General features: G+C 45.8%; 1 protein-coding gene across 2 annotated transcripts in view; it reads left to right on the forward strand.

Moving 5' to 3' along the window:
• Positions 1–24,512, forward strand: part of GALNT7 (polypeptide N-acetylgalactosaminyltransferase 7) — an 800,303-nt gene that overhangs the window by 402,358 nt on the left and 373,433 nt on the right. For both annotated transcript variants that reach the window (XM_069631418.1, XM_069631417.1), the window contains exon 5: positions 6,216–6,295. In XM_069631418.1, the coding sequence (XP_069487519.1) occupies positions 6,216–6,295 (80 nt within the window). The remainder of the gene's footprint in view (positions 1–6,215; positions 6,296–24,512) is intronic.

The raw sequence follows: 24,512 nt of genomic DNA on the forward strand, positions 1-24,512 counted from the left end.
ACAGGCTTGACCCGTGGGGTGGTCAGGGCAGATATTCTTTCGTGTACCCTTTCGGACCATTCCCGAGTTATGGTAAAATTTAAGCGTCCCCCATCTTACCCTAGACAGCTTCGTTGGAGGTTCTGCGCCCGAGCGCTAGAAGACTTGGTGTTTCGGGAGTAGCTTCGCTAGGCCAACACAGAGTTTTTTCAGTTCAACGTGGACTCGGTTCCCAGTCCAGGGGTGGTTTGCGAAACATTTAAGGTGTTCCTGCGAGGCTGGTGCATGTCGAAGGAAGGGGGTGGTACTTAAGAGTATTCGCAGAGCGATTGCGCGTAAGGAAAGGGAAATTAGAGATCTCGAACACCTTCAGGGAAGTGCAGATTCTCCAGATCTGCAAACTACTCTTGCTGCGAGGAGGCGGGAGGTCCGGGCTCAGATGGATGATGAGGAGCGGTTCTTGGGTGACCCAGTGGCTGCAGCGAGATACGGGGAAGGAGATCGTCCGAGTAAGACCCTTGCCTGGGCTATTAGACAGGAGAATCACTTGGAGCCTATCTTGGAGGTGGAATCTCAGAGCGGTGCACTTGTCAGGGATGTGCTGGGGATAAACGAGGTATTTCGCCAATATTAGAACAGTTGTACACTGCCACTGGTTCGGCTGGGCATCATGATATTACCAACTTTCTTGATGGGGTTGCCTTGGGTTGGCTTGAACCGGAGGTGGGTGGGCTGCTTAATGAACCCCCCACGACGGAGGAATTCCGCAGGGCGATTATGTCACTTCCGAACGGGAAAGCCCCAGGAATGGACAGCATATCAGCTCAATTATACAAGGCATACCCTGATTTGCTTATTCCCCACCTGGGTAAAATGTTTGAGGAAGCAGCGTCCTATGGGGTACTCCCGGAGTCCACGCGTACTGCCCTGGTTACGGTATTACTCAAGCCAACAAAGACCCTAAATGTTGCTCCTCTTATCGCCCCCTTTCATTGATAAACACTGATAATAAAATCATTGCCAAATTACTTGCAGATCGGCTTCTCCCACATATGCCAGAACTAATCCTTCCCGACCAGGCGGGTTTCATTCCGGGGCGATCCATTCAGAATAATCTGTGCAGATTATTTACTATGATGCATAATGTGCATCCAGAGGTTCCGATTGCGGTGGTAGCCTTGGACGCGGAAAAGGCGTTTGATTCTGTGGAATGGCCTTTCCTGTTTGAGGTTTTGCGCCGCTCGGGCATTGGCTCTACGTATCTTGCCTGGATACGCCTTTTATATGCGGCTCCACGGGCGAGGGTGTATACGAATGGGGTCCAATCTGCTCCCATCTTTCCTACTCGGGGCACTAGTCAGGGCTGTCCCTTTTTCCCTCTCCTATTTGCCATGGCTATTGAGCCGGTGGCCTGTGTATTGAGAGAATTCCACTCTCATCGCAGAGTGATAATTCGGTCTTTTGCATCTAGCATTTCACTCTGTGCAGATGATATTCTTTTATACATAAAACATCCTCGAACAAACCTGCAACTTGTGATGGGGGAGATAGTTGCATTTGGTGCTTTGTCTGGGCTGCAGATAAACTGGGCCAAGTCTGAGGTGCTTCCGCTTACACCGGGAGTAACCCCGCATGATGTGGGAGAGGCCTTCGCTTACGGTAAGTAATGCATTGTCATTAGGGTGCCCACTACCCCTGCTCATTTGTATCAGGAAAACTATGTTTCAGCTCTGTAGCATTTGGAACATCGGGTGGATTCTTGGGTCCGGCTTCCTATCTCCCAGGCGGCCCGTATCTCTCTCGTTAAAATGATTGTCCTACCGAAACTTTTGTACGTTTTCAATAACGTTCCGGTAAGGCCCCCGGTATCATTCTGGACTCGTATAGAATCTATGTTGACTAGACTGATCTGGGCGGGGAAGCGATCCCGCATTTCCTTGCACATAATGTACAGCTCATATGCCCAGGGGGCGTTCCCAACTTGTTTCTTTACTTTCTGTTGGCACAGATTCAGTACTCGATTTGGTGGTGGTCCCCAACGAATGATCTGCCACACTCGCAGCTCGAGAGGGCTATGGCTCAAACGGAAGACCTTAGGGGCTTCCTTTGGGCTGTCCGGGAGCGCCATTTGAAGACGGAGGTTCAGCTATTGGAGGTCACGCTCAGGGCCTGGGACAGTCTGGCGAAGTGGGCAGGGGTGGGCCCGTGGTATTCACCCAGGATGGCCATATATAGGGTCCGTGGGATCCCCCTTACATTTGAACACATTTTCATTCAGCATTTCCAGAGTCTGCACATTCACACCCTGGGCGATGTGGCACCACAGGGGAAATTTATAACTTGGGAAACTCTTAAGACGAGAGGCGACTGCACTCCACTCACCCAATTGTTATATTTCCGCCTCCGCGAGGTACTGAAGTCGAGATGGCCTGACTTTCCCAAAGCCCCAGTGACTTCCCCGATTTTAGAGTATATTGTAGCCCCGCCCCCCTCTAGGAAAGTGATCTCTTCCATGTATTGTCTGACACGGGGGCTTGGGGTTTCTCCTTCTTCCTATAGGGTGAAATGGGAGGTTAGTATGGCTTGCTCTTTACCTGAGGATCAATGGAGGGGCATACTTGCTCAGACTAAATTGATTTCCAGTAATTACAGATGTCGCCTGATCCATTTTAAATGTTTGTATCAACTGTATTACTCCCCTCTGTCTTTACATAAACTGTTTCCCCTCCAGTCACTGGAGTGCAGGAGATGTCATCAATCCCCTGCTGATTTCTACCATGTTTCTTCCCATGTCCAGATTTTCTGGGGTGCTGTAGCTGAGGTGATGGAGCGGGTGTTGGAGACCTCGATCCCTTTCACTCCAGAAACGTGGGTGCTGTCGTGGGTAGATTTGCATATAAGCAACGATAAAAAGCTGTTTGGGATGGCTTCAGTGGTCGCCAAGTCCCTGGTGGCACGTGCATGGGGGGCATCTCAGGAACCTTCAATACACCAATGGAAAAACTGCATGTCGATGTATGAGCGTAGAGAGTCGCAATACAACCAAACGCTCCCACTTAACAGTAGACCCGGGGACTTTTGGTACCCTTTCAGGAGCTATATGGCTCGTGAGTCGGACTCTGAGAGCACCCTCTCTCCGCAGCACAATGAGGAAAGTACCCCTGGGCGGGGTGGAAGACTATTGACTCTATAATTTGTTCAGTGTCTTTGTTGGCTGCGGGTTTATTATATATATTTTTTTCTCTCTTAAGATGGTCAAGGTCAATGTATCCTAGGTGGAGTTCTCACCATTTGGATGTGTTCTGTTTCATGTACCGATAACCTGGTGGGGTGGTTAAGGGTTGGGTGGGGGGTTGGTTTAGTTCCCGAGCTGGTAGTTGTTGATTTGTTGTATTGGCATTGTCTGATGTGTTAATTGTTATACAACTGGAAAACTAATAAAGAAAGGTTCAAATAAATAAATAAATAAATAAATAACGTGTTTTCAGAGGTTTGTCAGTTACACCGTTCTCGTTGCTCTGCGGATTACTGGGGCTACCTTTTGCTCTTCTAGATTGTAATTATTTTCCACGTGTCATTATAACCGGCACTCCCCCTACTTTGCTTTTGGTTTTTTTTGTTTGCTTATAGGTTTTTTGATAATTGTTTTCACCTACTCGTTTATATGGCCTGTTCAGGTTTCCTCTGTAATTCTGTTTTTATTTTTTTCAGCATGGTGTTTTACTTCTCACATTGGTGTACCTCAAGCCCACGTTTTTTTGTATTACCTCTTTTTGCTGGTATGATTCTTTTGTTTGTTTTGTTTTTTTCTTCCTCTTTCGGTTTCCAAATTTCCTCAGGCTTAGTGGGTTTGCCTCAGTGCCCCTGGTCTTGGCTCCCATTGAGGGTGCCCTGCTGCTACCCCTATTAGGGTTGAGTGGGGCCTGCGGGGGGTTCTGCCATCCCTGGGCGGATGGGGGTCCTCAAGAGGGAGCATTGCTATGGCTTCCAGTGCTCGGAGAGGTATGACACCCCTGAGGCCTCCTCCTTCTGCTGTGTGACATGCGGCCTGCGGTACTGCTGTTCCGACCACAAAGCCAGGCTGGACCAGGGCTTGTGCAGAAATGACTACCATTCGACCAAGGCACCAGAAGAGATGGGGAGCACCTACCCACCTGCAGTGCCCATGTTCTTCCCCTTTCTTCTGGCGGGCAGTGTCTTTGTGACCTTGATCGCTGTTGGTTCACTTGTGCGAATCTGCTGCTGCATGCACATCAAAACGGACGAGGAGGGTCTTCAGAGTGTGACACCACCCATCCAGAGCTGCTTGCTGGAGGTTGGCCTTCCCTCTGATTGACCCCATCCCAACACTCTAGCTCAAGCTCCAGCTCGGTCATGCACCGCTCACTAGATGCATGGCTGCCACAGAATAACATCTGCCCACCGAGGCCTGAGAACATCAACATGTACATGGCAGCAGCATCGCCAGAGCTCCTTGTTGGGCGGTCCAGTTCTTACATCCTCCTTCAACTGGCCAGCCCTTTATGCAGACTGCACCTGAACTACAGTATGCCGTGGCAGAGCACGCTATATTGATGTCCCCTGCGTCTTTCACGGATGGCAGGACTATGAATGGCCAAGCTCATGCCAACTATCCATCAAGTGTCATCCATGGCGAGCAGAGAATGAACCCTAGCTCGCTCTTTGAATCTTGTGGCGGATGATGATTCATACTCTACCATGAACATGGTGCATAATGTAACTACCCTCCACTTGGCGCGTGATTGAGCTGTTTATCAGCGCAAGATGGGAAGAAAATGTCACCATTTTCTGCTATGTTTAGAAGAAAGCCTGGAAAGCTACTTTGTGATGTGCAAGGTTGCTCTTTGGGCACAATATAAACGTCTTTCCATTAATATAGATTCTGGACTTTCTTATTTCATCAAAGGAAAAGTGGTTTTTTAAGAGTAACTCTTGCATAAAGTTTTTAATGTTTTTAACAAAGGACTCCTGGTAGCAATGCACCCACCCGTTTTACTTCTGGAATAGGAGCTATGGATGTTACCTTTTTTTAAATGTACCATTATTGTAAAATAACCCTGCATTGTGTACCATGCTCTTTCATTATCAAATACTTTCGCGAAGTTGTACAATACAAGATATGTAAGATTTGCTACAAACCATAAGCCGGAAACAAGGGACAAATACAGACTAAAAACAATAACATAGTTAAAAATACCCAGAATGCACTAACCACTTCTCGCTTCCACACCACTCATACGTCCCACCAACAACACTCGCCCAGAACAGAGAGCTAGTAAATCAACTCCCGAAAACACACCAAGTGCACATCACTCTAATCGAGCTGCAAACCCAACAAGTTTTGACAACAAACAACTTTAACACTGGACACTGCCCTTCTGGGCACAACCTTCCCAGTCCACAAAACAAAACGCACCCAGAAATCTCACACGCACAGATGCCAGTTCATCATCGTTCTACACGCATCAACAGATGAGCACAACATCTGTCCTATCCCTCTCTCCCTCACTAACCAACCTAACCCACCCTTCCTTACAGAGCCACGTGAGCGCCTGCAGAACTGTAAAATGGCAGCGGTGCGGTATAAATCAACTTGACATAACATACCTGTGGGTGTTTTCCCTTAGTTGCAGGGAATTGAGTTCAATGTTCTGGTCAGCTGCCATTGTTACAAAGTAAACAATGTATTTTCACAGTGCATTTTATTTTGTCAAGTATTTAACCATTGGTTTTTGCTTTGTTAGTTTCTAAACCAGCAAGAGATGGTTTCATTGTAACTGTTTTAATTTGTTATATGCATTAGGTGGTGTTGTCTGTAAACAGTATTGAGTGGGGTTGACAACTCCTTCTTTCATTTATCACTAGGCCTGCCAGTCCACTTACTTAAGACATTTTCTCACTGTCACATATTAAGATCACTCGAGTCAAAAAGATAAGATAAAAGGGTCTGGTGATGTTTGCCATTTTGAGTGTCCATTTATACATTGTTTGAAACTGCCTGCTGCTATAACCTATTGTATCCCTGCATATCCCTTATTCGGTTTTCAAACCTTTCACTTTCCTAAAGCTTTCTCTAAGTTTACTTTAGTTGTGTTCAAAATGAATCTAGTGCATTATTCGAATTGCCATGCAAATCTCTGTTATAGTCTAGTCATTAGCTGTTAATCTGTTAAGTGATTGAACCCACTGACTGTCCCCTTTTCTTTCACCCCAAGGTTCTGATTTATCTCGATGCCCATTGTGAGGTGGGAATTAACTGGTACGCACCATTAGTAGCACCGATATCTAAAGACAGGTAATGTGATTTTGCATCTTTTGTGTGATTAATTAAGAACAGTTGTTTGACATAGTAGTGTCCCTCTCTCCTCTTTTTGGGCACGCTTAGTTTTTCTCCACAGTAGAAGAGGCTTCCAAGAGCAGTCTGAAAATACTGTAGAAAAGGAAACCGTCTTGGAAGCAGAATTACACTGATATCTTCAAGCATAAAGAAGAATGGCACATACCTTTGGTTCCCGTTAAAAAGGACTCAATGAGTGAATTCAGGAAATTAAACCTGGGACTATTTTAGCTGGAAAGAACATTTCTGGTTTGTAATTGTGAATGTAAAATGTACTGCTCATAGATAAGAAACAGGCGTTCTTTGTACAATTTAACAGTGTGAGTATTGTGACAAATCAAATGATCTCGTCCTGGAGTTAAGGAACAAGAATGTAATCCCCACACCAAAACCCAGAAAATGAATGCAACATCCTACCACGTCTTACAAATCAAATCCAGATATACCTTATGAGTACATGTATTGCTGTAAAGTGAATCCTCCATTTCAAACCACTGAGATGAGGAAACTGTTTCTGGAGGCAAATGGAGTGATATCGCAGAGGCAAAACTTTAGTCCCCTTTTTATATCTTTGAGGGTGTCCGGCAACAAAAGAGAAGATGGACTGGGATCGTGGTTGGAAGGAAGGAGTAGCAGCAGCAGGAGAGAGACTAACGAATGTAGTAACAGTGGCAGAGCGGAGCAAGCAGTGTGCAGTAGAAGCAAAGCGGAAAGGCAGCCAAGAAATGGCGGCCCAGTGAACTGCTGGAACAACTTGCGAGGCAACGTGCAAGGGAGAGGGTGTGGGAGGACTACGGGAGCAGGCAGTTGTGTTCCACGAGCGCCGACCTAAACGAATGCTGGCAGGGCTCTGTAGTGCAGGAAGGCAACAGAAGTGTCCCGCAAGTGAAAGTGACGCCAGAAGGGAAAGCAACTACAGGGAAAGTCTTGGTCTGGGGTACCCAAGTGGTTACACTGACACAGAGCAGCAGAGAAGGAAAGGATCGCCGAGGCCGACCCACGGTTTCGGAGTGCCTCCCTGAATCCTGCTTCCGAAGCAAATGGGGAAAGCACCTTCCTTGGATGATGCCAACAACGACTCGGATAACAACCTACGAGGGAGGCTCCAAGCGGGGAACCAGTGGGTTGGGTGGCAGGCCAACGACAACACAGCTCAAACAGGTAGTAACCATATCTGACAGATGTGACACCAAACATTCTGTATTTTTTCGAGACTTAAAACGAAATCGAGTGACTGCGGGTGAGCGGTTTGTGTTGTGACAGTGCTTGGTGGGTGGGGGGGAAGCGGGACTGAAAGTACCGCAGATGGATGAAAGTACTAAATAATCTGGCTAGGCAAATGCACAATTGATAAAAGGGTAACACCCACACTGTGCCTGCAGAGAAAGGGTAAAACCCACACTGTGTCTACAGAGAGAGGGAAGACCCATATCCTTTCTGGACACAGTGATCCTTAGGAAAGCGACAGGACCTGACATTAACATCAAGGCAAATATGATACAAAGAGACAGACACTATTGGGATAGACAGGCAACATAGCAATGAACCCTTTTTCGAAATAACACTTGATTCTGTCTCAGTAACGCCACGAACCATTGGCTATACTGGGTAGGAGATTGGCTAAATCTGCTGGAGAGTCTAATAATCATTTAATTGTTTCCTAAAAAAGAAAAGAGATGGACGATAAGAACAGGGAAGGGAAGTGTCCCCTGGCACAGAGGGCTCCAAATTCCCGACGGTGGGAAAAGACCAGGGAAGGGCAGTGTCCCCCTGGCATGCCAAATCCACTTCTGGAAACAGGGATGGGACATCTATAATAAGGCTGTAAAACGACAACCTACTTCTGTTTATTTTCCCAGAGAGAGCGCATTGTGTTTGTGTGATATTTAGTGTGAGGGTCAGAGTAGGTTTCGGACATGTATTTTGGACATCCTAACAAAGACAGGTCCACTAGTTAATTTTGTTGAGGCAGGGAAACTCCTCATAGAGTTGGGTCAAGAAAGGCATTTTCCCAACCCCTTTTTTATTTGAATAAAAAAGTTGTGAAGTGCACCACTGTGTATGTTTCTTGTTACTCTGGCATCTCACAGTATGCATGAAAATACAAAATGAGTACTTTAGTTTACTTCCTTTACTGTATGCAGAAACTGAAAGCCTACAAAACCTACCACTAAATCTACAATAGAAAAGTCTTTCCATGACGGCAGCATTATTTTCCCCTCCTTGATTAAATGACTTTTGTGTTGCGCACCTCGAAGGACGACAAAGGACTGTTTACTGTGGGGAATTGCCGATGGAGTGAATTGCCGTTCGTGTGAATGTGACAGCGCCGCTTAGAACTCAGCGTGCAGCTTCCACGAATAATAGAAGGAGGACGTCTCATCGTGCAACACAGGAAGCTGCCTGGAGGCAGTTCCCGTTGGTCTGGTGTTGTGTGACACCCCCCCTTTAACCCCACCTACACTCTATAACTACACAAGGTGCAGCGCAGGTAGTTTTAAAATGATTGCTTATGTAATATTTATTGTGTTTTTCTTCGTTTTCTATGTGATCTCTTTTTGTAAAGGTTTAAAAAAACCATACACAAATAAATAAATAAAATAAATAAATAAATGACTTTTGTAGAACTTGTGACCATAAACTGTTAAACAATATGTTGGTGTTTGATGGACTGTGGTTGGTGCAGGCCTAATTCAAAAGTGCTACAATTTTGCTCATGTTTGTAATCCATTCTTCTCAAATTTCAGTATACTAAAGAATCTCACTTGTGGTTTGCTCTGGAACAGGCTTATAAATTATAATATGCTTCAACATAGGTGCAGTGTTCTGCATGTACTAACCCTTCATACCAAACACTAGTAAAGTGACATGCAATTGGTGTACCCAATAGGTAAAAGGCTGAGGGAGGGAGATTAAGAGTTGATTCTCAGACATGGATCATTCTCTATTTCTCCCTGAGTGTGGTCCTTTTCTCATGTGCCACACAGACATGTTTAAATGTGCCCTGCGAAAACTAACTCGTAATTTGAAAAACATTCCATCCCCTAAATTCTCATCCCTAGTAGCATCCAAGCATCAACCTATAACTAACTTAGCGGACTCCTCCGCCTTAGTTAACCATTTGATTCTCTCTATCAAACAAGCTGTGAATGAACTAGCACCTATGAAAATGAAATCCATCAAGTCTGAAACTACAAAAAACACTGGTTTCTCAGATTACATTGTTAGGGACAGACAAAACAAAAGGGCTCTGGAAAGATCCTGGAGAAAGGACCCTAACAACAACACACTAGATGCCTAGAAAAAATCCACCCATGAATACAAGAAACTTATCACTAATGCCAAAGCTACACATTACAATAAAAGCATTATAAATGCTAAATCCAATGTTGGTGAACTGTTTAAAATCCTATCTGATTTTCAGGACCAGCCTCCACCTTCCAATAACCTAACTAAAGTCTCCAATTTGTGTCAAGACATCCACGATGCTTTCCTTTCGAAAATTGACTCTCATAAAGACAAAATCGATAAAGCCCTTAGCAATGTAACACAACCACTGCCCACAAAAAATGACAAACACCTCAATAACAATGAAGATAAAATACCCCAATTCTCCTTTTCCCACTATTCTGAAAAGGAAGTGCTCAAGGTCATACAAGATCTTAAATCTACTTCCTGCCCTGGTGACGACTGTCCCACGAACATTTTCAAATAATCGACTGACTTGCTAGTACCCTGCATCACCAAGTTGATAAACCTATCTTTTGACGAAGGTGTGGTACCAGATGAGCTAAAATCAGCTTGGATAGCACCCTTGCTGAAAAAAGAAAATTTAGACCCCACCAACAAGGATAATTATAGGCCAATAACCAACGTGTTTGTTTGTTTGTTTGTTTGTTTGTTTTATTATTTGTAATGGGCAGTCAAACCCCTGGGTAACAGTGCGCAGCATTAACAAGAGATTGCGAAACTTGGTTACAACAAAGAACAAGATATACAGCATGCAGTAACAAATAGGAAGGAATATATACATCTGTACAAGTAGGCATCATTGGGTACAATAAACATGAGTCTGATAGATTAGTCAGATGGCTTTGATAGAAGGCCTACGTTTTCAACCATGAAATGACTTTAGCTCGGAAGTTCTGATAGTGCAAGTCTATTCTGAAGGGTGGTGGAAGGGAATTCCACAATTTTGCTGCTTTGACTGGGAAGCTATTACCCCCTATGGTGAAGGGTTTCAAGTTGGGGACGGAAAGGCAGTCATTATATAATATTCTTGTTGGTCTCAGTGAGGTCTGTCTATGGAATCTGTCGATAAGATAGATGGGGGCGGCATTGTTGAGCGATTTGTGCGTAAGTGAGGCAGTTTTTAGGAGACTTTTGTCATTGACAGGGAGCCAGTTGTACTGTTGACTATATGCTGTGATATGCTCTCTTATAGAGATGCCCAGTGCCGCTCTAAGAGCGTTGTTCTGGAGGGTCTGGAGTTTGGTGGTAATGGCTTTGGTAGACCCAAAATAGAGAGCGTTGCAGTAGTCCAGGCGGGATAGTATGAGGGCTCTGGCAAGGGTCAAACAGCTAGTGTGAGACAGGAAAGGTTTAGCTGCACGGATCAATTCACAAGTGTAGGCTGTTGATGAGGCTAGAGATTTCACCTGTCTGAGGAAGGAGAAGGTGGTGCCCAGGTAGAAACCTAAGGTTTTGACCTCTTGTCCCACCTTCATGCAATTGCCATCGATCATAAAGGAGCAGTAGGCAGAACCCAGTTTCTTCAAACTAGTATTAGTGCCTAGAATAATGAGTTCAGTTTTATCATCATTCAGGCATAGTCCATGTGTGGCCATCCATGCCTGGATGATGATGTACACTCTATTCACCAAGTCCAAATCCTTTCCATAATCTCCAGAAAGCGGAAGGAGGATCTGGGTATCATCAGCGTAATTAGTGTAGGTGATACCGAGATGATCCAAATCATCGAAAAGGGGCTTGGTGAATATGTTATACAAGGTGGGGGAGACGCAGAAGCCCTGTGGCACGCCACAGGTGATGGGAATGGGGTCTGCTGCAGCTGTAAGTGGGCTGATGTATGTAAGTGAGTGCATAAGACGGAGTGGTCGACTAGGTCAAATGCTGCAGAGAGGTCTAGGAGGAGAAGTAGGGCAGCTTGGCCGTTATCTCTAAGCTTGTCGATCTGGGGTTTAAGGTCAATTAGGGCAGTCTCGGTCCCATGTCTGGGACGGAAACCTGATTGCCTGGCTCCTAGTAGGTGGTGTTCTTCCAGATACTTCTGTATTTGCACGTATGCGACCTTATCCAATATTTTTAGAAGAAATGGCACAGTCGGTATGGGCCTATAGTTTGTGGGTATGGCTGGGTCGAGTGTAGGCTTTTTTAGTAATGGCAGCACCCAAGATTGTTTTAGGTTGGTGGGGATGGAGCCAGTGGAGAAGGAGGCATTAATTAATTTCATGATGAAAGGGGCGAGGTCACGGGCAGCATCTTTAATGAGCTGTGCAGGGCACAGATCGCCCTGACAGTTGGATGGTTTTAGCGACAAGATTTTTTCAACTTCAAGTATGGTGACTTTAGAGAAGTTGAAGCGAGTAGTTTCCCTTGAAGTGGGCTTCTCAGGTGGTTTGGAAGTGGGAGTGTCATTCAAGGAGGCTTTTTTGCAGGAAGTTTTATTTTGTAATGTAGTAATCTTGTTGGCTAAAGCCTTTTGAATTTCTGAGCACCAGTTTTTATCTTTAATACAGGTATCCGATGGTGCAATAGGGGTTTCTACTGAGAATAGTTCTTTCATGTTAGATTTTGCTTGGGCTATGCGGGAGTCAAAGGAAGATCGTTTAGCAAGGTAGATTTCTTTTTTGTAAAGGGTTGCTAGTTTGGTTAGTTTGAGTTTGTTGGGTGCTGAAGGGTGTGTTTTCCAGGTGGCTTCACAGTTTCTTTTTTGCTGTCTTAGATTTTTGAGGAATGGTGTGTACCATTTGTTCAGATGCGTTTTAGGCTTGCTTGATCTGAGTTTAAAGGGAGCGATTGAATCCAGTGAAGTGGACATGATTTTATTATATTCGTCGAACAAGCTCTCAGGGTCCAGGTTATCAGGAGTGTGTTTAGTGTGGGGAGTAAGATCGGGATGAGTCTTTCCACAGTGATGCTCTTCTCATTTCTCGTGAGTGTAGGTGGGGCCCTACTGGTGGGTCGGGGTGGGGGTCAGTTATTAGAGAGCGTGAACGATACAAAGTAGTGGTCGGTCCAGGCTAATGGTGAGATGTCGGTGATATTAGCTAGATAATTGTAGTCAGCCACCCAGTCGAGTATTTTACTTTTAACGTGTGTGGGTTCCATACATCTTTGGGTAAATCCTAGAGTGGAGAGGGTGTAGGCCAGTTTGTCCTGTATCTTCAGTATAAAAGGCAAACAACTCCAGGCTCATGTTGAATAAAACAAGATCCTCTGCACTCGACAGTCAGGATATAGGGCTCGGCATGGTACTGAAACAGCCATGCCCGACCTTAAGTCCACACTGGCGAGCATTGCTGACAAGAATCAAGCCGCACTACTGATGCTTCTTGACCTCTCTGCAGCCTTTGATCTGGTAGATCACAGTTTACTAGTGATAAGGCTCGGAGAGATCACAAATTGTTCCTCGATGGCATCTGACTGGATCGCCTCCTTTCTGGGCCCTTGCATTGTTAGGGTTTGTGTAGGGAGTCACCACTCCACTCCTATCTCTCAAACCTGTGGTGTCCCACAAGGCTCCTGCCTGTCGCCACTGCTTTTTAATTTGTACATTCGCCCTCTCCTGGACCTCTTAAACAAACGTGGTGTTCAGTATACCAACTACGCAGATGACACACAGGTGGTCATTAGGGCTGTACCGAATAACATATTTAGTATTCGGCCGAATACCGAATAGTTTGTCAACTATTCGGCCGAAGCCGAATATGAAGCCGAATAGTTGCTTTATTTAGTAAATCATGTTCCAAACTTCAAAAAACACACCTATTAAAAAAACAAATAAAGCACCATTTTAAATGTGTTGTATACTTTTATTTCTCTTCATTGTAATTAATGTAGCATCTTTATTTAAAGTATAAAAGCCAGAAAAAAGCAAATTTAACCAAAATGAAGAGACCAAATGTACTGAAGATTGTTGCATATTCAGTGCCAGTTAAAGTGGGAGGCTTCACAAATGCAAAAGGACTGCCTTTGTGAATCAGATGCATTGCATTCTCTGTCCATTTGCAAAGTCGATGCAGTCTAGTTTAGAAACTTCTTTGCAGCTCACATAGAAATTTATAAAATGGTTCATGTCGGCTCATGCAGGGCACAAGTCAAGAGGAAATCTTAAATGCGTGAACTCCATCTCATAACTATTCATCCCACCCAACCAAATGCTGCTCACTTTTCACTTATCCTAGCCACGCCTTCTCGACAATACACAAACATATGCAATTTATCATTGCTGATAAAATATCAGATAATGTTAAACTCAGGACTCAAGTCCTGAAAAAAAGAAAAGGTGGGACTATGACATATGCAATGGGAAGTGACATGACAGGTACTGAAAGTATCTATGCACATTTATTTCAGTTTGTCTTTTCCAACTGAAATAAGTGCACATTGCATATAAACATTTGCCATAAGAAAAGATTTTCCTGTATTGTTGCAGGCTATGTATAAAAGATGCGCACCTTTTATGTCTAAGAATCTGTAACAAAACATGTCCTAAAGAGCAGATTACAATATAACATATTTTTCAGCTGTGTGATAGCAATTTGTCTGGTCTAATTCTATTCAGTTTTGCAAACTGAAGTCTATATTTGCCTTTCTGAGTTCATGTTGCATTGTATTCAAATGAGAATGTCAAAGTATTCGGCAAGAGCCGAATAGTACGAAACTATTTGGCCGGAGCCGAATAGCTTTTTTTCAGCCGGAATTCGGCCGAATACTTACTTGAAGCCGAAGTTCGGTTCACCCCTAGTGGTCATACAGCTTAGTGGTCAGTACAGAAATGATGTTGAGGCCATCAATAACATCTAGAAAGCCATCCAGGATTGGATGGCTTGTAACTCTCTAGCCTTAAACAACAATAAAACCGAACTAATGATAGCATCCTCCAAGAACACCCGAAGCAAACTAGACACGGATTACTCCAACTTCCTTATTGCAGGCAACATCGTCACAGTCCAGAGGAAGGTTAAAAACTCTGGGAGTTGTCTTAGACGATGAATTATCTATGAAGCCACATGTCTCTTACATCAGGTCTAGCTGCGGACTGATCAATAAGCAAATCAATTACATCCGTCCATTTCTAACAGCCGAAAACTGCTCTTCTATCCACGGCGTTGATAAACTCCAGACTGTACTATTGCAATAGCCTATTGTCTGGTACTACTGCCGCAAATATCCAATCCTTACAAGTGGCCCAGAACAATGCCGTGCGGACCATCTTCACTCAATCTCGTCGCTCCCAGATCTCCCATCTTCAGGAAGAAGCTTCATTGGCTACCAGTAAAACATCGCATTACACATAAAATGCTTACTACAACACATAAATGCCTCTCTTTCAGCAGTCCCATCTACTTGTCTGAACGCATTAGCATCAAGAGCAATGGAAGAAATCTTCGTTCATCCTCTGCCACAGTCTTTGCTTCCCCCAGATTTAAGACCACAAAATTTGGAGCCACCACGCTTCACATTCAGGCCCTCTACTTTGGAATGCTCTGTTGGCAGGGCTACGACAAATCAAAAACTACCTTCGAAGGGATTGTGTCCTCCGACGTATTCCTTATCTTAGATATCTCCTTCCAGCTCTGCTGGCCTCGGAACATTTTTCTCTAGAGGGCGCTGCGCGTCGACGTCCTCCGAGTCGATGTCCCTCGACAGCCGACGTGTTGACGTCATCCTGCCTATAAAGGCCGCGCGCAGCTTCCGTTGCTCAGTTCCGTTTTTCCGCGCTTACTCAGTGCCTCGGAATACCGTTGCTCAGTTTTGTCAGGTTAATCCTATTTACCTCGAGTTATTCGATCCGTACTCGATGGCTTCTTCGTCGGAACCGACAACTCCTCGGTCCGGCTTCAAAAAATGCCGAGATTGTGGGAAAAAGATGTCGCTGACTGACCCTCACAGAGTTTGTCTGTGGTGTTTGGGAGCTGAACACCATTGTTCGGAGTGCGAGGACTGTATGTCCATGACAGCTAAGGCCCTGAAGGAGCGTAGGGGGAAGCTGGAGAAAGGTAAGACTTTTAAAGCTTCTTCTTCCTCGACGAAGTCGAGACATTCGTCTCCTCGTCACCATTCGCGCTCCAGGTCTCGGAGTGGGTCCCATCACTCCTTGAGATCAAAGCACTCGAAGAGGAGACGTCGAAGATCCCCTTCTCCGTCTTCCTCTTCCTCTGTTTCTCCAAAGAGAATCCCTTGCCCCACGAAACATAGTTCCCGGGCTGAATGGGAGGAATTCCGCAAAAATATGATGTGCGTCTTCGAGAAAGCGGCCTCGACCCCCTCGAAGACTGCCGAGAGCGATGCTCTGGTCGAAAGACCCGAAGGTCAAAAACGCAGCGAGTCGCAGTACCCGGCGAAGGAAACTTCTCGAGCGCGTCTCGAACCTTCGAGTAAGACTATGACCTCAAAACCTTCTTCGAAGGTTCCGTCGACGAAGGTTCCGTCGACGCCGAGGTCGGTGTCTTCGACGCCGTTGTCGAAGGGACCTTCGACACACGGGTCTGTCGACTCGACGCCATCTTCGACATCGGCGTCGACGCCAAGAAAAGTCACGGTTACGACACACCCAGTGGCTATCCCCAGGTCCTCGATGACGATGGCGTCGAGATTGTCGACTTCCTCGAGCAGAATCCCAATTCTGTCGAGGTCATCGAGGCCTCCGCCTTTGTTTTCGACGCCACGCCCGAAGCCTTCGGCGTCGACGACATCGACGTTTTCGAGGCCGATTATGACAAGTTTGGCACCCTCTGCCTTGAAAATGGGGTTTACACCCTTTATGAGTTCAGAACAATTGAGAACTATGTCCTCAATTATGGAAGAGGGTGAATTGTCTGAACAGGAAGACACATTTGAGTTGCAGGGACCTGAAACCCCAGTTAGAGAGGAGTTATCCTCTGAAGAACGCAGGTTAAAGGATCTTCATGATTCCTTACATGAGGCAAGTGGGTTAGACACTTCCCCTGAGGTGGAGTTTGCTAGGCCAGACCTGGGGGAGCATGCTGAAACCCCCTATAGAGCCTTAATGGCCAGGATCACAGAGCTTATGGGGTGGTCTGCACCTTCACAGTCTTTCCAACAAGATGACCTCACGGATATTCTTGACAAAGGCCCACAGGAGGATCCTATAGTGCCCTTTCATAAAGCTCTTCAGAGGAAGATTATGATGAACTGGGAAACCCCAGATGTCGTCCCAGCAGTAAATAAAAAACTGTCTACAAAATACAGGGTATCTTCTGCAGACCCGGAGTTTTTGTCAAAACACCCATCCCCAGAAAGTCTGGTGGTACAGGCAGCATCTTCTACTGATGTCAAGACTGCTTACCCTACCGTCCCACAGGACAGGGACGATAAAAAATATGATGCTATGGCAAAGAAAGTTTTTTCGGCATGTAGCATGGCGTTAAAATCTGTTAATGCTACTTGCACCCTTGCTAGATTCAGCCATACACTTTGGGAGTGTGCTTCTACAGCGGCTGACTGCATCCCGGAGGGAGAAGAAAGGGAGGCGTTCCTGAATATCATACAGGACGGTAAAGACGCTATGTGCGAATCCCTCCAGACGGGCATTGATTCGGCTGACAGTATCAGCAGAGCAATGGCGGCAAGTACAACAACCAGGAGATTCGCTTGGTTGAGAAAGTCTGGTTTTGCCCCAGATGTGCAAGCCAGGCTCTTGAACATGCCATTCGATGGCTCTTCTTTATTCGGGAAAAAGGCGGATGACATTTTAGAGAAACTGCAAACTTCAAAAGCAGCAGCAAAATCCCTAGGCGCTGCAATCCGTCAGACACCTTTTCGTCCCACAGGAACCTCTGCGAGGGGCAAGTCCTTTTGCTTCTACTCCGCATTCGGAAGAGGTAGAGGACGACCGGCTCAAAGGGGACAAAGAAGAACTACCCGAGGTGGACGGGGTAGATATTCAAAAGCCGCAGCAACAGCAGGTGCCTCTTTACCATCGGCATCCGCATCAGCCGCTCCAAAACCACTCTGAGGACTTCCCTCACAGGACACCTGTAGGAGGCAGGTTGACTCAACATCTGGCGGAATGGCAGGCTATCACGTCAGATGCTTGGGCATTGGAAACAGTTGCCCAGGGTTACTGCCTGCCTTTCCTACGCATACCTCAGAGTCATCCACTGGGGATCAGCTCTCAGAAAGCTCCAGATCCGCTCCTCTTGCAGGAAATTTTGGACCTGCTAGAGAAAGGTGCCATAGAACCGGTACCTGTAGCGGAGAGGAACAAGGGCTGGTACTCCCCTTACTTTCTCATTCCAAAGAAAGACGGAGGACTGAGACCCATCTTGGACTTGCGAGAATTGAACAAATTCCTCAGGAAAGACAAATTCAAGATGGTCACTCTTTCTCAGATCCTTCAGGCCCTTCAGTTCCAGGACTGGTTGGTATCTCTGGACCTTCAGGACGCTTATTTCCATGTGCCTATCCATCTCAAACACAGGAAATACCTGAGGTTCGCAATTGGCAACTCTCATTATCAATTTCGAGTGCTGCCATTTGGGCTGACCTCCGCCCCGAGGGTCATCACCAAGTTAATGTCGGTAGTGGAGGGAAGGGATTCACGTCTACCCCTACCTGGACGATTGGTTGATCAGGGCTGTATCTTCGGAACAAGCTCAGATCAAGCTAAATCACGTTTGCCACTCCCTTCACAAACTGGGCTTCTCCCTCAATTTAAAGAAGTCACAAATGATACCATCGCAGGGACTCCAGTTCATCGGAGCGATCCTGGACACTTCCCTGGGAAAAGCCTCGCCACCAGAGGTGAGGGCTCAAGATATTCTACAGATGGTTACCAAGTTCCAAGATGCCCAACGTCTCCCAGCCTTCGACTTTTTGAGGTTGCTAGGCCTCATGGCATCCTGCATTTTCCTAGTGCCAGAGGCTCGCCTGAGAATGAGATCCCTCCAGTGGACACTGAGGACTCAGTGGTCACAATTCTTAGGGAGAATGACAGATCTTCTTCAGGTTCCCGACAGGGTGGCTCGAGACCTTCAGTGGTGGGCCTGTCAGGAGAACATTCTGAAAGGAGAACAGTTTTCGCAACCATGGCCGGAGATAAGAGTAGTCACGGATGCCTCACTCACGTGGTGGGGAGCCCACGCTAACGACTTGACCATCAGCGGTCGTTGGTCTCCATTGGAGTCCAGACTACATATCAACCTGTTAGAGCTGAGAGCCATCAGACTTGCGCTGAAGGCGTTCCTGCCAGCTGTACAAGGGAAAAATGTCCTGATAATGACGGACAACACGGTGGCCATGCATTACCTCAACAAAAGAGGAGGCGTAGGATCACTACCCCTGTGCAGAGAGGCGATGCAGCTCTGGTTTTGGGCAATCCAAGAAGGAATCTCTCTATTGGCAGTTCACCTAGCCGGAGAGAAGAACTTGACAGCGGACGCTCTGAGCAGGCAGAGTACAGTCTCCCACGAGTGGGAACTAGCTCAGGAAGTCCTTCAAGAGATCTTTGCCCTTTGGGGAACCCCTCAGGTGGATCTGTTCGCCACCAGCGTCAACAGGAAATGCGATCTGTTCTGCTCAAGGGAATTTCCCCCGAGAGGAGCTCTGGGAGACGCGTTCATAGTGGACTGGGAGTTTCCGCTTCTGTACGCGTTCCCACCGGTCCCTGTCATTCCTCAAATGATCAGGAGGTTGAGAAGATTCCGGAGAACCATGATCCTAATTGCCCCAGATTGGGCCAGGAGAATGTGGTACCCGGACCTTCTAGACTTGTCCATCTGCCCTCCAATTCGACTTCCACTCAGAGAGAACCTACTCTCACAGAAGGGAGGTCAGGTTCTCCATCCAGACATCAAAACCCTCAACCTTCACGCTTGGCTTCTGAAAGGCTGAGGTACAAGGATTGGGACCTCCCTGATGATGTTATGGAGGTGTTGCTTTCGGCAAGGAGGCCAGCAACAAAGTCTCTATACCGCTGCCGTTGGAACAGATTTTGCAGCTGGTGTAGAGAACAGAATATCGACCCCTTTTCATGTGGTACACCAATTGTTTTGTCCTTCCTACTCTATTTGGCGAATTCAGGCCTTCAAGTTGGCACCATTAAGGGCTATCTCGCAGCGCTATCCATCTTTAAGCGCACTGCGGAAGAACCATCCTATTTCAAGTTACCCTTGGTAATACAGTTTCTAAAGGGGTTAACCAATGTTTATCCCCCAAGACCATTCCAAGTTCCCCTATGGGATTTAAACTTAGTCCTAACTTTCCTGATGGGCACACCTTTCGAACCACTCCATTCTTGTTCGTTAAGATTCCTTACCCTTAAAACTGTTTTATTAATAGCACTTACATCTGCTAGAAGGGTGAGCGAATTACAAGCTCTTTCTTGTAAACCCCCTCATACAATCTTTCACAAAGACAAAGTTGTCCTGCAAGTGAAGCCTAATTTCCTCCCAAGGGTGGTTTCTGAATTCCATATCACTCAGAAGATTACCCTACCATCTTTCTATCCACCTCCTCATCCGGGGAAAGAGGAAGAGAGGTTACGCAGGCTGGACCCTAGAAGGGCTTTAAGTTTTTACATCAGTAGACTAGCCAGGATAAGGCAGGCAGACCAGCTGTTTGTAGGTTACACAGGTCACAAGCTGGGGTTACCAATAACTAAGCAGACCATTTCCAGATGGATCATTCTAGCCATTTTGGAATGTTATAAACTGGCAGGGAAAGAGCCCCCTCAAAACCTTAGGGCTCATTCGACCAGAGGTATTGCAGCTTCATCGGCCCTCAAAAGAGGTGTGCCGGTTAAAGACATCTGTGCGGCCGCTACATGGTCATCTGTCCATACCTTTACACGATTTTACAACTTGGATTCCTCCTCCAGTCAAGAGACTAGGTTTGGAAAGGCTGTACTGCACTCTATTCATCAATAGAAGACAGCGTGAAGTCAGTACTCCCTCCTCCAATAATAGAATACTGCTATGGGAGCCTATCTAAGATAAGGAATACGTCGGAGGACACAATCCCTTCGAAGAACAAGTTACTTCTTACCTTGTAACGTTCTTTCGACAGGATGTTCCTCCGACGTATTCCTTATCGACCCTCCCATCCATCCCCGCAGTTCTACTTCCCTTGTTGTTGCAGTTTACGCTCCTTCAGGGTGATTAGTCTAGTCCAGACAGAAATACTGTGGGCTAGAAAACGGAACTGAGCAACGGACGCTGCGCGCGGCCTTTATAGGCAGGATGACGTCGACGTCGATACGGCGGCTGTCGAGGGACATCGACTCGGAGGACGTCGACGCGCAGCGCCCTCTAGAGAAAAATTTTCCGAGGCCAGCAGAGCTGGAAGGAGATATCTAAGATAAGGAATACGTCGGAGGAACATCCCGTCGAAAGAACGTTACAAGGTAAGAAGTAACTTGTTCTTCTATTTAAAAAAGCCCTAAAAACCTACCTTTTTAAAATGGAGTAATCCTTATGACCCCTTTCTGATCCTGCTTGCTCTCTCTTGTTGTCCTGTCTGTCTGTGTTTTTTGTGCGCCCTGAGGCCAAGGTCCCCCTCTGTGTATATCATTATTCCCTTACACTCTCCCCCCCCCAATCCCAAGCTCCTCACATGCCGGTGCAAGTCCTGCAGGCCTTATAACCTGAAGTCTCCATGCTGCTCTGGTCCCACTGCTGGGGTTCTCTCAGACTTCTACTAAGATAGACAGTGGCCACTACTATAAAAAAAGAATGTCCACTGTTCGCCTCTTGATCACCCCTCCCCCCAACACCCTGCAACACATTACTACAGTAGTCCACCAACCTTACCTTTCACCGTGGGTGCCCACGCTCGATTTGCCCACCGCAACTCCCTTGTCTATACCTACTCTGATCCCTGGGCGACCTCAGCTCCTCATCCCTATTCTGCTCACCATTCTAGATTCTCACTCCTACTCCCTGATAGAGATACATCACATGACCCACTCAACATTGTCAACACTCTGAGATTGTTGAGAGTGTCGGGTTAGCGGCCTGTGGCCTTCTCTTAACATTATTCCATCCTTGCAGTGATGCACCAACAACCTCCTCCTGGCCCTGTTCCCCTCAGCACAGCACTACTCCTTCTCCCCCGACGACCATATACTAGTTGACCCATTATGCCCATACCTGGTCCATGATAGAGCCTGAAACATTTCTTACTGGCAGCCCACTTCCCACCCTTGTTCCCTCATCTGATACTCTCAGGAAGCCAGCTGTTCATTCTGCATGTCATCAAGACCAATGGCCTTTTTCTGCCACCACTGCATCATTTCCAAGTAGGGGGAGACCTGTACCAGAGAAGACTAACCGTCAAAACAATATCAGTGCTGGGACCATGCCCATCTTCCCCTTCTCAGGAGCGATGCATGTAATGTGCTTTTATCCTGGCTTAATGGCCTGGCCAGTCTACTGGACTAGACACCTTGGCATGCTTCTTAACTAATCCCAATACTAACCACAGCCTTACATTCAGCATCTGGGGGTGACCCAAATGAGGATTCTAAGGACAATGTCAAATTCTCCATTCCATTATTGATGACTTAATGGTTTAGAGGGGTCCTAAGGGAGATACTATTTCTCTTTCCAAGGACTGATGTTCTAAGAAAGATTCCTCTCTTTCTGATTCTTGAAGTGATCAATAATACTTACTGAACCTGACATTGTTGAGGATGCTACAGAAATCTGGCAAAAGCTTAATCATTTCTCCGTAGTTAGTAGAGAATATATTATTTGCTTATTTGCTTCATTATAAAATGCTACAAATTGTCCGCAGGTGCACCAAAACAATATGTAGAGTTAAACGGCTACCCCTTTTCCCATAGATGTAGTGGAAGGGCACCTATACTACAGTGTGGCTAGTTTAGCATATACTAGCACAAAAATCACAAGAAATTGGAAGTAAAACAAAGTTTAATTGTTAACTCGAAAAACAGTTAAAAAACAAAAAAACAAAAGGCAAAGGTCTGTATAACATGAATGGTAAAACATACATGTGAAACCAAGAATTCCATTGGTGGGTTAGTAGCAAAAAAGTGCAATTTCATGTACTGCTAAATGAGTAGCAGTACGTAATCATTGTCGACACGTCTAATGGGCGTTTCTAGTTCGGAAATTACTTGAACACAACAGATATTGCGTAGTGCAAGCAGATTTTCTGAGGGTGCCGAACTGTCATCAGGACATTGGTATGGGTAGGGTGGACAGCTTATGAAAAGGGCTTGGTTAACCCAAGTCATTAGGGTGGCGTCTTGGAAGGAATTAGAAGCTGGAATCTGCCCTCGTTAGTACAGGCGAGGATATTTGGTAGAGAAGGCAATAGCTGGACTCTGGCGCGACTGAGTAGCGTCTTAAAGAAATGTCTGGCTGTATAATGCGCAACGTGTTGCCAAAGTTTTGGAGAATTGCTGTAACAAATTTTGGCGAGCTCTATCTCGTGGGGAGCAGTGTCTCGTGTCTCCCCACAAGATACAGCTCGCCAGCTATACGGCTTCCCACGAGAAATCCTGATGCCTTGGCACCTGGGATCTTTCGACCTGCTGCATTTTTTACAGCAATTCTCCAAAACGTTGGCAACACGCTGCGCATTATACAGCCAGACATTTCTTTAAGACACTACTCAGTGTAACCTTGCCACACTGTAGTATAGGTGCCCTTCCTGTGCATCTATGGGAAAAGGGGTAGCCGTTTACTCTACATATTGTTCTGATAGCCTTCTCCCACCCTCTTCAGTCAGGCCCCCAATCACAAAAAAGAGGGTCCTTTGCCCCTTTATATATTTAGTTCCGTAGGGGCACCAAGTAATAGAAGCTGACAAACTAAGGCTTTTTTTTAAAAAGGTATGTCTTTAGGAGCATACAAAAAGCCAGATGGTTGTCAGTATTGCTGATAGCAATGGGAAGCGTGTTCCAGAGAATGATAGCCTTGAATAAAGAAAAACAACGTCCACCCTATCTCTCATATCGACATGTTGGTATGGAGAGAGGGCAGCATTTGCCAGTCTATGATTCTGAAGTGGGGAATACCCAGTGAATTTGGAGAACTGGCTGATAAAATTATTTGCGTGAGTAAAACGAATGTAACGAGTCTCAAAAGTGAAAATCTGACTTGTTTGCATTTTGAAAATCTTGCATGCTTTTTTAGGACATTTCTCCCCCGCTTTGCATTTAATATAAGTATGGGACACCACCATTCCCCCCGGAGCCCATAGTTCCAAACTAGGAGAGGTGGGGACACACCCGCAACCCCCACTCCATTTGTTCAGCATTTTGGGATTCAACCTTTTCTACTATGTGGAATGCACACAAAAGGCATATTCTGCTTTTTTCCTGTTATTTTTCGCCACTTCGCTGATGAAATGCCCCGTGGCCCATATAGGTGAACATGAATTAAATCCTTGCATTTCCTGGTAACCAGTGGAGTTGGTTCAAAGTGGGGACTTAGAAACACACAGAAGAATTTTGGATTCTTTGATATTTTTTGTTTTGGCAGTGCCAGATATACAAATTTGCCAGGCTTATTTCAGGGGTCGATGTGTGCAGTAATGTTGTGACACAGAGTTTCACAGAACAGTTATTCAAATACACTCTTACACTCAAGATTGCTTTATAAAACAATTATTAATTTATTTCATAGTCAGTTGTATAAGCCTTCTTCAGAAGGGAGCAATATATGTTATACTTATAATACACTTCAAAACGCACTATGTTTCTCTAAATCAGATGATACCCATTGGGGATGGCACACAGACACTTCCTACACCCTCAGGTGACTTAAATAGCTAGGACACTGTGGCCATTGATTTATCACTGGTACATTTAGAGCAATACTGAGTTTGGTGTAAAAGATAGAAGAGAGGAATAAAACAAAGGTTAACAAATAATTCACAAACAAGTACTTTTCGAAACCTTCCAATGTCAAATAAGCTTAACCCTTTCCTAAGGAAAAGA

The sequence above is a fragment of the Ambystoma mexicanum genome, chromosome 6q, assembly GCF_040938575.1.
Source record: "Ambystoma mexicanum isolate Mex_15411 chromosome 6q, UKY_AmexF1_1, whole genome shotgun sequence".
In the NCBI taxonomy this organism is placed as follows: domain Eukaryota; kingdom Metazoa; phylum Chordata; class Amphibia; order Caudata; family Ambystomatidae; genus Ambystoma; species Ambystoma mexicanum.